Source organism: Poecilia reticulata, linkage group LG10, assembly GCF_000633615.1.
Source record: "Poecilia reticulata strain Guanapo linkage group LG10, Guppy_female_1.0+MT, whole genome shotgun sequence".
NCBI classification, from domain to species: domain Eukaryota; kingdom Metazoa; phylum Chordata; class Actinopteri; order Cyprinodontiformes; family Poeciliidae; genus Poecilia; species Poecilia reticulata.
In genome coordinates this window covers 14,033,102-14,046,267 of record NC_024340.1, presented here as the reverse complement: position 1 = coordinate 14,046,267, position 13,166 = coordinate 14,033,102, and the positions used below count along the sequence as shown (strand labels likewise).

General features: G+C 38.2%; 1 protein-coding gene across 4 annotated transcripts in view; it reads left to right on the top strand.

Annotated features, from left to right (window-relative positions):
- Positions 1-6,069: 6,069 nt before the first annotated feature.
- Positions 6,070-13,166, top strand: part of glra1 (glycine receptor, alpha 1) — a 122,407-nt gene continuing 115,310 nt past the window's right edge. For 3 of the 4 annotated variants that reach the window (XM_008420837.2, XM_008420836.2, XM_008420835.2), the window contains exon 1: positions 6,071-7,328. In XM_008420837.2, the coding sequence (XP_008419059.1) occupies positions 7,258-7,328 (71 nt within the window). In that variant the 5' untranslated portion in view covers positions 6,071-7,257. Of the gene's footprint in view, positions 7,329-13,166 lie in introns of all 4 variants that reach the window. The other variant, XM_008420834.2, reaches the window with a different exon arrangement.

Sequence of the window (13,166 nt, the reverse complement as noted above, 5' to 3'; positions counted from 1 at the left end):
ATATAAATTTTTTTTTTTTTTTTATATTTCTGATTTATTTACTCTTTCTGTTGTTGGCCATAATGCTTTAAGTTAAGCACTGCTGTTGTAATTTTGCGTCACTCACTATCCTGGGTTTGTTTGTTGTAACATTATGTTGTAGTTTATGTCTATGCACATGTTTTGGTTCAAGCTGACACTTATAAATGTTTCTTTTTTGTTTCAAGGTTAATTTCTGGTAAATTATTTTCAATTTATTTTTACTCATCATTGTTTGCCCCTTTTGATGCAGCCAGGTGTTTAGGAGGGTCCGGCCCAGCATTTCCTGCTTAAATGGCTGTCTGACGTCAATGAGTGCATCACTGGGTTCTGCCAAATGGAGGGTTTTTTGTCTTGTATTTGTTTTTCTTCACCGTAACCTTTTGAGTGTATTATTATTACATGTATTATTTTTCAGACAATTTAGTTATGTAGACAAGTTTGTAAATTATATTAATAACCTTATTCCTGCTCTTTGTTCAGATTTAGTTGTTTGGTTTGACCTGTTCCAATATGGTATGGTCTAATGAAGTGCAGGTGTGTTGCCAATTTGGTATAGAACCATTAATATTTAGATGCTCCTGATGGGTGTCAGAGACTAAAAATGATAAATAATCAAATTCAGCAGAAGAACCAGGAACTGGTGGCTGATGTTGTTTTCTGATCACCTGTGTTGACCCTTTGACTACATTTCCTCTGTTTTATTATTATTATTGTTTTATGTATTTTTATTTTTTTTGTGAAAAATATATATATATTTTTTCCGTGGTTGTTCACATTGTTATAATGGTGCTACCATGTTAGTTCATTCCTTTGTGTTTAGCTTCTTAGATTAGGCTTGAGTTCTGTTTCTTGTACATTTAAATTTGTTTGAATAGCCAGAGCAGCCATCCTCCTCCTCCTCCTCCTCCTCCTCCTCCTCCTCCTCCTCTTCCTCCAGATGGATGATGAAATTTGGATATTTCAAGAGATTTTGGGGGTTATTGTGAGAGAAGCTTAAAATGCTCTGAAATATCTTTGTATAACAAACATCAGGAGATGATATGGCTCTCAAAGTCGTCATTGTCTGTGTGGACTTCGTTCTGGTCTTCTTGGATGTATTGCCTTTCCATTCTTCAACCAATCTTCCATGCTTAATTACCAAAATAAGAAATTTATTTTCATCTAAAAGTAGGATTTTGGACATCTGGACATGAACCATCCATGACTGAAATTAGAAGCATTTTACCTTCTTTTATAAAATGTTTCTGATGTTTTCTCTCGTTCAGGATTTCCTTAACACCAGCAATGCGACAGCTGTCGTCCCTGTTCTTGGTGTCGTGGGTCTCCAAGCTCTGAACCAGTCCAATGTGGTTGTGGGTATTTCTATGTGAAATTAGGAAACACAAACATTTTTCTAAGACTAAATAGGACAGGAACAGTTCCTCTAGTTGAGAGTGCTAAGCTACTATCAAGGGAATGGATGACTGGCGCAGACACTAAATTCATTCTATGCAACATAATCTGCCTAGTTTTGTTTAGCAACTCAGGAAAATACAATTTATTTAATAATTTACACTTCTCCCTTATAAATGATAACTTTAATGTTTTGCTGAAATGATTTACAGTTCATATAGAAGTCATTTCTTCTCACTGTGCCAGTTCTTTTTCTGATATCTAGCACTCTTCCCATGACACTCAGTGCTTCATTGTTTCCCTGTACAGTAGCTGGTGATTATCTGTGCTGATATGAAAAAAAATCCTCAAGTCTCTTTCAGTCTTTCAGTAACAGATACATTTTGCCGAGACAATCCTGTCCGTATGAAACTGGAGCCTTTTATGTGTGCTGCAGGCTTGCTGTTGACCATTGTAATGTATTCTTTACAAAGCAAACAATCTGATAAACAGTCTCTAAAGAGTTGATAGCACGAGTCCATGACGTCCAGTTGTTTTCTGCTGCATTCTGACTTCTAAAATTCAGTTGAGTGCAGAATTACACCGCTTGTAGATGAAATAAACAACTCAGCAGGGAGCCTTAAATCATACATATAGCACCTCTTTTGCTTTAGGCTCCAGCTTTCCAAGCATCATAAATAAGATGTGACTCTGGACTGAATGAATGGCAAGGTTTAAAATCTGTATAGTACATTATAGAAAAAAAAGTTGCAGTGTTTGTTTAAATTTTTTATCAGTTCTCCTCAATATTTTTATACCCAAGTTCAAAATATGCATGAACATCGTTGACAGGAACATGGCTATTGTTTTAGACGTGTCTCAAAGTTTTAGAGCAGCAGAGGTCTTAAAGAGCATTCGAAATGAGAGCCGGAGCTGAAGGTGAAAAGACTGAGGGCAAACAGTTAATCAATTCAGGAATTATGTTTCTGGGTATTTCCATGATGTATGATTTATACAATCATGAAAGATTCATATGATTTCCTGGGGAAGGCGACTAAAATCTAAGAGTGGAACATCTTCTGCACCATATTGAAACAGACTTGATTCAGTATTCATGAACACTTCTAACAACCAGAGAGACACTGATCACTGCTGCAAATAAACTAGCATAAAAAAAAGTTTTATTACATGCAAACAGTTACAGAAACTGTTTGCATGTTTGGGATGGACTCAATGGAAATGCACCATTTAGAATTAAAGTTTAATAAAAAAAACAAACAAATAAAAAAAATAATAAATAAAATATTTATTTATTTAATTAAATATTTATATATATATACATACAAAGAAAGTGATCAATGATGGTACGAGGAGTGGATCTAAGGAATTCAACCACTGATTATTGAAGAATTTGATTCTTCTGACTTGTTTTTATCATCATCTGTTGATTTTTGTTCTTTCAGATAAATCTAATTGTTAACCTGGAACTGGGCTGATCAGTGACAGAGTGGGAGACACACTATTCTATGTTTATAAGTAAAACTTATAAGAAACATCTAATTTTTCAGGGTTATTTTTTTTTGTCTTTAATTTAAAACTTACAGGTTAACATAGCTGCCCAGAGACATTAACTCTAAGTTTATTCTTATTTTAAGTGTTTACATTGAGATTTATTTCCTTTAGGAACCTGCAACCCAGTAGCTACAAAGACACCAGTCTGTCTGTCAGCATCTATCATGCATAGTGACTGGTCAACCAGCTTGATTCACAACAAAATGCACAAAATGCTTTGATGTAAATTACCTGCATGTTATGGTTCAGCATTTCATTTTTATTTATTTGTTATCTCTTATTGATAGCTTCTGTGTGTTTTCTATGGTTAGAAGGTTGTTGCCAAATTACTTACTTGCTTTGTGTTTTGCTTATTCTTGTTTTTTCATTGTGCATTTGGTTTTATTTCTCTTAGCAATGTGTTAGCCTTCCCCCCTTGGTTTTTAGTTCCTTTTGAGTTTTAGTTCTGTGCTCCCTTTGTGTTCATTAGTCTCTCTCCTTGAATTTACCTGCTTTTTTTCTGCTTCAGCTATCCCACATGTCTTCTGATTGGTTCATTTTGTTCCTTGTTTCTTTCCATGCCAGCCTCAGTACATAAGCTCTCTGGTTTTCATCGTTCTTTGTTGGATTCTTCTGTTAATCGTCCTGAACGCCATGTCCTGTGACTCCCCTGTCAATTTTCCTTTTATTTAATTATTAAAGAAACTTTGTTCTGCTACAGTCTCTACATTTAAATGCTGAATATCACGGCATCTCATTTAAACATAAGCTGTTCTGGTATTTAATTCCCCCCACGTCTATATTTGGGATTGAAATTTTGCACCAAATTTGAATCTCAAATTGCTTATTTTGAGAAGTTCCAGTGCAAGATGCTGAAAAACAGCCTGAACCAAGTGTCCTTGCTGATTGCATTAGTGATTATTTGAATGCTCTTATTTTTATTCCGAGGTCTGGGGCTAAATTAGAGGCTGCAGCTTTACTAGTAAAGAAATCATATCCATATTCAACAGCTCTTCCTCTCTCTTGCACCATGTGTGTATGTGTGCACTTTTGTGCGTGCGCGTTGGCGTGTTCCTTGATGCCAGTATCACTCAGCCTTGAGAAGCCTTCAGTGCCTGGCGGCATTAGAATCAGGGTCACGTTCCAGCGGACAATTCGGACAAAATGGTCTTTAGGAGGAGAAGTCTGTGTGTGTCTCAGTGGGTTTTGTGTGCTGTGTTGGAAAGCAGTATAATCATATCATGTAAGACTTCATTAAAATATTAAAATAAACATAGAGTATCACATGATGCTACTTTAGGCTTGAGCAGGACTTTCCCTCCCTGCTGTCTTTCCTTTCTTTACTTTTCCTTTACACGTGTTTGGCATCTCTCTATGTGTTCCTCAAGTACAGCCTTGTCAACTCTACTTTTATTCTCTCCAAAAACCCAATTGTGAGAAATCAGAACCCTGTTGAGGAAACTTCCTGTAGTTGGTCCTACCCGAGGCTTCAAGAGTCAAAGTTTGAACACCAGGAAGCCGAATTGGGCATCCTGGAGCTGAATTGGGGGTTTCCTTTACAATAATGTGGCCGCTGCTCTTTTTATGGTCTGTTGTGGTGACCAAATAGCTGAACTAAAAGGGAAAGCTCTTCACTTACTTATCCTCGGTAATTACCTCCAGCTGTCCCTCGTCTCCTGATAACTTCACCTCCCTACCTCTCAGTTCCAGTGTTCTGTGCTTGATTCTCCCCCCATGTCCTGCTCTGGTTTCTTCATGTTTTTACCTGTAAGTCAGCAACTTTACAATTAAAGTCCTTGTTCGCTTTAGGAAGATCTGTCTGCCACCTCCCAAACTATGGCACTCTCCTTTCCTCCTTTAAATATCTCATAGATTATCTGAGGTGATAGCCTGTCAAGGACATTGATACTCTGGCAATTAAACCAACTATTGATACTTTGGCAAGTGTTGGTTAGCATCAAGTCTTGCTGAGCAATGAGATCAGCATCGCCTCAATGCTTATCAGTAGAAGGAAGCATGAAGTTCCCTGGTCGGCTGCGTGGACTTAAGAAAACACTAGATAAAAAATTACAGAAGACATGGCTCCTCAAGTCATTGCTGATTGTGGAAACCTTGCACTAGTGCCAATAGCTGCATTTCCATTGACCATATAATTCCACAAATCGGAATAAATTTGATTAATGGAAACCCGCCAGTTTAGGAAAAAACTAAGTTTTTCTATAAAAGTCTTTAATACTAGGATGAGGTTGTTTTTCGGCTGTTTCAAAATCAGTGTATTTCACAAAACTGCAATGAAAACACTTTTCGCATGGCATAAGTCATGTGATTAACAACCGGATGTTACTACTGGCGGAAAAGACGAAGAAGACGACAGGAAGTGAGGATGGTGGCACAGCATGTTTTTTAATGTCTTGTCATGTGAAAAAACGTATTTGTGATTTTTAGCACATTTCTTATTTGATGGAAACACCACAATTGCAAAATTGTGTTTTTCGATATTAGAGGTATATCAACAGTTTTGTGCATATTTGTAATGTAAATTGCTACTGCCATCATTACAGATGTCATGCCGGTGGTCTTTTTTTTGTCATTATCTGGGCCAATGCGAAACATTTCTCTATTTTAAACACTTTTTTGTTGTAATATTCAAAACAAAATTTTGTGTTTTCATTTTAATCAAAATTAAAATAAATTAGGCTTTTAAAATGATCTCTGTGTGTAAAGATTTGAATGTTTGAATTGAGATTAACCTGTATTTAATTTACCTTTTGACTCAAGTTTTATTTATCTGTTTATGTTACTACAATAACTTCAGCATGAGACGGAACAGAACCAGCAACCATTTGCTCATTAAGCGAAGTATTTAGCTTTTTTATTATGGGATTCAAAATAAATATCCGAGAGTTTTAATATAAAAATTACAGTAACTGTGATTTCAGTGATATTTACTTTTCCCTCTTCTTTGCCCCCCCCTCTAAGGGGATCTCTGTTGGAGGCAGAACTGGCGTTCAGCTGCATTTTTGACACCTCCCCGGACCAATCATCTGCAGGCTTCAGCAGCGTGAGGACCAATGGCAGCATCCTGTGGGCGTCTCTGGCCACACGGAGGTGCGTATTTTGGAGTTTGGTAAATGACTGCAGCAGGAAAATACAGTGTCGAAGCGCACGGAGCTGGCACTGCTGTGTGTGTATGTGTGTGTGAGTGCGTGTCGGTGCGCGCCAGGCAGTGGTCACCTCTTCTGCCATGGAAGAGGGTCCACATCGGTCGGACACACGGGGCTGCATCTTGTTATAAAACTCTGCTCAACAGCGGGACTCTGCGCTTTTGTTGGGATTTAACGCGCCCGGTGCGCGGGTGGGAGCGGATGCGGAGCACAGCAGCGGTCGCCGGCGCGTCTCCAACTTGACCACCACCAGACAATGGGAGCAGCTGAGCCGAGCTGCTGCAGCGCCAAGTACTACTACAACTGCTCGCCCCTGGGAGATAAGTACGAGGAGAAGAGGGAGAACCAGCAGCGAGAGGAGGGGGTAAAGAAGGAGAGGGAGAAGAGGAGGCAGACGTGTTGTACCTGCAGCAGCAGCAGCGCCGGGACTCCCACAGCAGCCGATACGCACAGATCCAGAACGACGCTCCGGCTGCCCCAGGGATCCATGTGAGACAGAGCCTGCAGATGTGAGAGAAAGCTCTCCTCTGTGTGCGGATTTTGGGAATATAATACATTCATATTTGTTTCAGCGCTCCAGGGACAAGCGGACGCCGGTTTCTGCAGTCAAACAGCAACTGAAGGAATATGTCTCATTTCTCTGTTAACTGCGGCGGAGCGCACAGACCGGACCTTAGAGTCATTGCGTGTATTTGTGTCAAGTATTAGCAGCCTGCCAGCGGCTGCTGTCCTCTGAAACCAGTGACCCCCCCTCCCTTCCCTTCTTTCCCATCTTTGTCCCCGGTTGTTCCCCCTTGAACCAAAACCTGGACGAGCTTTCTCCTTACGGTCCCTCCGGCTGCCTCTGTCCGAGGTCCTGAACACATTTTCGGGCTGGATTCAGTGGATATTCTGTTGCGGCGGCGCTGGAGGAGTGAGAGCGGACACAGGCATGATTTCATGGAGAGTGAAGTGATGGCCATCCCGCGGCTCGGCACTGGAGAACACGGGATCTGAAACGGACACGCATCCATAGAGAAGCAGGACATTCCGGGCTCACCTTGGAGGTCATAAACCATCACCCAAGCCCCCCCCTGTCCCCGCCACCAGACCTCCTTCTCAGTCTTTTCTGAAGAGTGTCCAACACCTTCACAACCCCCCTCCAAATAAAATGAGACTGGCAAAAATGTGCCGAGTGAACGCGCTGGGGATCTATTTGTGGGAAACGGTTTTATTTTTCAGGTAAGCACAGGCATGGAACTGACATGATGGGCGGGGAAGGAAAAGAAATAACCAAGAGTGCGTAATTTGTTTGGGGATTTAATGAAAAGCAAGTGAAATTAGCATTTTTATTGCCTCGATGCGGTCTGGGACATGCATGGAAATTAAAGCTGCGTTCAAAAGTCTTAAAAAGGAGAAGAGGGAATTCGGGGGAGAAAAGTTGTCAAAGTTGCTTGTGGGTTGTGTGAGTTATGGCTGATAAGTATGCGGGTCCGTGGGAAGCACTCCCTGTGATGAAGTTGCATTGAAATCAGACAGGGTTTGTTTTTGGGCGGGAAGTGCGACCGCTAGTGGTTGGATATCGTCTGGGGCATTAGTTCCACATTTTAATCTTCTATAATTATGCAGGATAAATTTAATCAAAACAAAAACACACACAGCAATGAAGTTAATCACTGAATCGTTTGCTGCTCTCATGTGATTCCTCACCCCTCAGCCTCCTTCCTTTATATTTTCCTATGACGCCCCATGACCAAGACTAACACAGCACAAAACTAAATGTGTGAATTGGCATTTGTCATTGGTTGGTATCACAAACAAGCAGTTTGATCCAATTACTTTAATTTGCACAACTTGCTCTTCTGTGGGAATATGTCAGTACAGTAAAATATTATCACTAATTCAGTTTTAAAAGTTATTTTCATTTTACAAAGGTTCATTACTCATGCTTTAAACAAATGATTTGTGTATTTTCTTGTTTATGGTTTGCAGCTAATGGAAACTCAAATTGGTTTTGCTGAAAATAACAATAACTTCATATCATACAATTACACGGGGTTGTGTTTGAGCCTATGAGTGGAAGGTTGTGTGGAAGGAAGAAGTGTTTTAGAAAAACTTAGCATGCAACATGCACATTGGCTTCATGTTGTACAAACAACTTCTGTAAAACCAAAGATTGGTTTTACATGACAAGTAAGACATGATCATTAAAATTAACCAAGATAAACACTTGAACTACATCAATCTGAGGTTATGAATTTTACATATGGGAAAAAGTATGGACAAAAAATTACAGTGAAACAGAGAAAACATTATAAAGAGCAGAAACAAATTACAACAAATGTAAGACCCAAACAAGAACTGGAGGGGAAACAAGTAGAGGTCACATTACTGTGTTGTTTCAAATGCTGTGAAGGTTTTCAGTTTGCTCCTTTAGTTTAGTTGAAACTTACTGGTGAAATTTGTAACAAACATAATTTATAAATCATTGAGTCAGCTCAATAAAACCGAACAGTTTGGCAAATTTAATGAATTTCCAATTCAACTGATGGAACAACTAAAATATTGACAGAAAAGTCAATGAATTCTCTAAACCTTCAAAGTTCAGACTTAAAACTCAGGTTAGTTTAAATTGTGAAAAAAAATCATTACATTTTATACCCAAATATTTCTATGCATCTCTAAACTTTTTCCACTTCTGGTGACATAAATACTTGCATTTCCCAACCTAAATTTTACCACCAACGTTACTCCATCCCTACATTATGAACAGTTTGGCAAAATTTGAGGAACATATTTTTTTACAGACTCGTAAGACTAAGAAAAATCCTTGATGCTGTAGATGATCAAGGATTCAGACAAGGTTTGAATCAGGGTTTGAATCAGACAAACCCGACCTGAACACATCTACTACTACGTTGTGTAGCAAAGAACAGAGTACATGCATTACTCAGCTTTGTGCTAGTATTTGTTTTCCCTTTCTACATGTAAAGAAGCTGAAGAATTAATTATTCAATCAATGCAATGAAAAGCACCAGAACCACTTGCAGCAGAATAACCCCACAGCTGCTACCGTCACCGTGCTTAACCGTGTGCTTGGGTTTAAAATCCTCACAATGACTCTTCAAAAAAATCTTATCTTTGTGCCAAATAACTCAGTGTTGTCTGATCATAAAACCTCACTCTAGAAAAGATTTGGCTTTTTTCAGCTGTGAATTATAGTCAAGCTTGAAGGTGTCTGTTGTCTTAGTTTCTGAGTGCACAGTGAATTAAACTGGTTTTGTAGTAGAGAGTGATGCTGGTGATGCAGCAGTTTACAATTTATGGCAGACTTCTTGAGCTTTGGTTGTTGCTGGGTTGTTTTTAAAGATTTTAACTTTTTTCTGTTCATCTAAGAAGGTAATTGGGTCGTTTTACAGACACTTTGCAAAATGGTGACATTGATTATTTGATGTGAGAATCTTGGAGTCTGTAGTTGTTTAGAAGTAGGCTCTATGAAACCTTACTAACTTGCATAAGTCTAGAGTTTTCCTCGTCAGATTTTGAGTTTCATCAAATTTACTTTTTTCTATGATTGGTCAATCCAGTTGTTGGTATATATTTTTATGCTACAGAAGAAGGAACCAGCTGGGCTTGCTCATGATCACTAACCAGAAGACAAAATATGTTGTAGGACTTTCTGCACAACTTTTTAAAAAACATATAGGTTATTTTTAAGCAAATATTTTGGTGTGTGTGCATCATTCTGACCCTGCATGTATGAAGTAAAGAAAATGGTTAAAATAAATCAATAAAAACACTCATTTACTAGAGCATTAATGACCATGTGTAGATATGAACTTATTGATGGAATTAACTTGGTTTAAAGCTAAATTTGGCTGCATTTGATAGAGTTGGACTTGGTTCTTTATGCCATTGTGAGTTGATGTTTTTAGAGTTTCCTCTGAACAGGTTCTTATAAAATGTTTGTTAAAGACAAATATGTTTGCTGGCTTACAATGGAAGACGTATGCTACAGACACAATTCATGACACATTACTCTCCGTTATCAGTCCTGTGGGAGAACAACCAGTTCTGTTTTGGGTACATACTTCAGTTTTTTCTCTCCAATTACTAAATACTGTCACATCTCAGCACTGAGACTTTGGCTTCACTTTGGCTTTAATCCTGCCCACAGCTGCTGATTGGCAAATCGTCAGTCTTCATGCTCCACTCAGTGAAACAATGTCTTTCCAACCGAGAAATGAATGTTTCATGTCATGATGCGAGACAAATCATTCATCTCAGTGTAGCAAAAAGACCCAAAGGTCTGCATCACTCCAACCATTGTCTCCGTGATGACACAGACAGAGGGATCCGTTTTTTTGGTGGATTCCCTTATATTTGGTATCCAATTATAAATAGTGGCGTATTAGAAGATACAAATTTAAACTTTTGTTTTCTTTATTTATTTCCAGTTTTATGGTCAATTGGAAACTTATTTTTAAAGATCTTATAATAAATTGTGCACATGAAGCTAATTTTCAGCTAAAGAATTGATATCTCTTAAAGTTTTATAATTTTTTAACACATAATCAAATTTGTCCACATTGGGAGTGGTTGAGTTTGATGGCAGGAGAAAAATTAATGTTAATTTAATGAAAACTGAAGGCAAAAATGGAACTTGTTGTTCTAGAAAGTCTTTAAAAGCCATGTTGATTAATCAGGATGCTACAACTTTTAATCAGAGACAAGGAAACAGAGTCTTATATTAAATATTACTAAACTTTCTGATCACACTCAAGTAAAAAACTAAAAAGGCTTTTCTTTACTTCTTTTCTACTTTTTAATTTTTATTCTCACTGTGGGATTTTCTTGGCGACTGAATAGCTTAATTCATGTTGATTGTTTCTTTAGAGACGTTTTCAAAGGATTGCCAATAAATTAGGCTAACTCTGTTAGCAGGAAATTTTCATCATGAACTGCATAAAACTATTTAAAGTGTTTTATCAGTCAACAATTTTAAAAAACTCTTGACAAATCATAATAAAATTGAAGTTGACATGTAGCAAACTAATTTACAGGAGTTAAAAGTAATCGGCTATTATGAAGAAGTCAATCTAAAGGAAGTGTACAGAATTTAAAAGTACTTCTAATATTATTTCTGCATTGTGCAGCTCGTACATTTAAGACTAAGAATCCCAGTATAACCCTGCTTTCATAATATCATTCGCTGATGATTTAGAGCTGTTTTGAATTTAACCTGCAGGTATAACGCACATTTTTCAGTTCATTGCATCACGTGGATTTATTCTCGCTGCACAGCCTCTGAGGTATCTCATTATAAAAACTATTAGAAGCATTTTTCCACAACCTGCAGACTTCCTCATTTTATGGAATTAGGCAGCCATTTACAGCTGGAACAGGGGGTATTTTAGTGGTCTGCAGGAGTTCTGCATTCAGCGTACACACTGATTAGTAATGAACCCCCGTCAGGTATATTGCTGTCTCAGCTTCTCGGCTCTGGACTCTGCAGTTTTCTGCCTAATTGATATCTCTTTCCCCTCCATCCCAACCCAGACCCCTTACACCTCATTCCCCATTCTGCCTTATTACTAAACATCGATTAGCCTGTCAATGACTGAGGCCAGACCTGATGAATACACATTAAATGCTTAAACATTGCTCTCTTTTTCCTCCCTCTCTATGTCTGTGCTTTTTTTTTTACTCATTAAAACAGCTGAGAGTTTGGAATTTAGATGCAAATGTTCACCTCAAATAAAAATTTAATGATATACCAGAATTTAGTACAGAAATTCTTTCAAAAAAGGCATTAAGGAGATGAGATAAAGCAATGACTCATTAGAAAGAGCTTTACAGCGAATGTTTGATTTGAGCCTTCTTGAAACATTTGTAGAAAAGTCAGTCTGCATGTTTTCAGACTGATTCTGAAAAAAGAAAATTTACAGCTTAATTTTTTTTTCATTTCATTGCCTGATTTTTAGCGCATTCATTGTTGTATTTTAGTCCACAGGCCCACAGCATTGCAGTTCCTCCCCCGTACCTAACATTGGACATTTGGTGCACTTAGACTTACAGGTTTTCTTCCTTCGTTTTACACCAAATCCAAGCTGGAGTGTTTGTTGCTCAAAACCACCATCTTAGCCGAATCAGAGTAAAGCACACAGTTTCAGTTAAAATCACAACAGGAATTAGCCAGCTTTAAACACATGCAGTGTGTTTGTGTTGTTAGGAGACAAATTGATTTTTCTTCTCATTTCCTGGCAGACAAATAGCCTGTAATAGTTGTTATGAAGATTTGGTCATCACAGGATGCTGTGTTTTGCTGTAGCTCTCAAAAATAGTGCTGTCAACATTTTTGTTTTGTCACAGTTTCATTTGTTTTAATATGTTCACGGTTGCTTGATAGCATGTCCTGGTGCATTTTGTCCTTTCATTACTCTCATCTGCTTGCCAACCAATTTCCCAACCAATTTCCAGTCCATTCACTCAGAGAGAATGTTTATGGTATCCATAACAAAAAGTGTGGACTAACTAGCATAAAATGGATTTTTATGGCTCCAGGTACCTAAATCAAAATCAAATCAAAGTTTATTTGCATTGCACATTTCAGCAACAAGGCAGTTCAAAGTGCTCTACACAAGAAAAATATAAGGACATCGTAAAAACATAAACATATTAAGAGTCACCAGTTGTGAAATGAGTAGCAAAAACTGCATTTTGCCAAACTCCATTGTCAAAATCATCAATACACCAAATATATTGATCAATGTTCCAGTTATCATGAGTCAAAAGCAATTCTAAGCAGGTGGGTTTTAAAGAGAAAGAACGACCGTTAACAGGTGTGCTCTGTGAAACTAGTTGGTTGCAGGTTTTCTCAATCTGGCTAATTCACAGGGTGAAAAAGGTGGGACATCTGGATGGAGGTCGTCAGAAACCAGGCTGATCTTTCTCGATGCCAGTTTAAACAGAGTTTACTTCAGTTCTGGACAGGGTAAAATCCCAGCAGATTTAGGAAACTCAATTCACCCATTAGATGGAGAGCTGGTAGCACATCTCCCTCCTCTGAGAAGGGGAAGT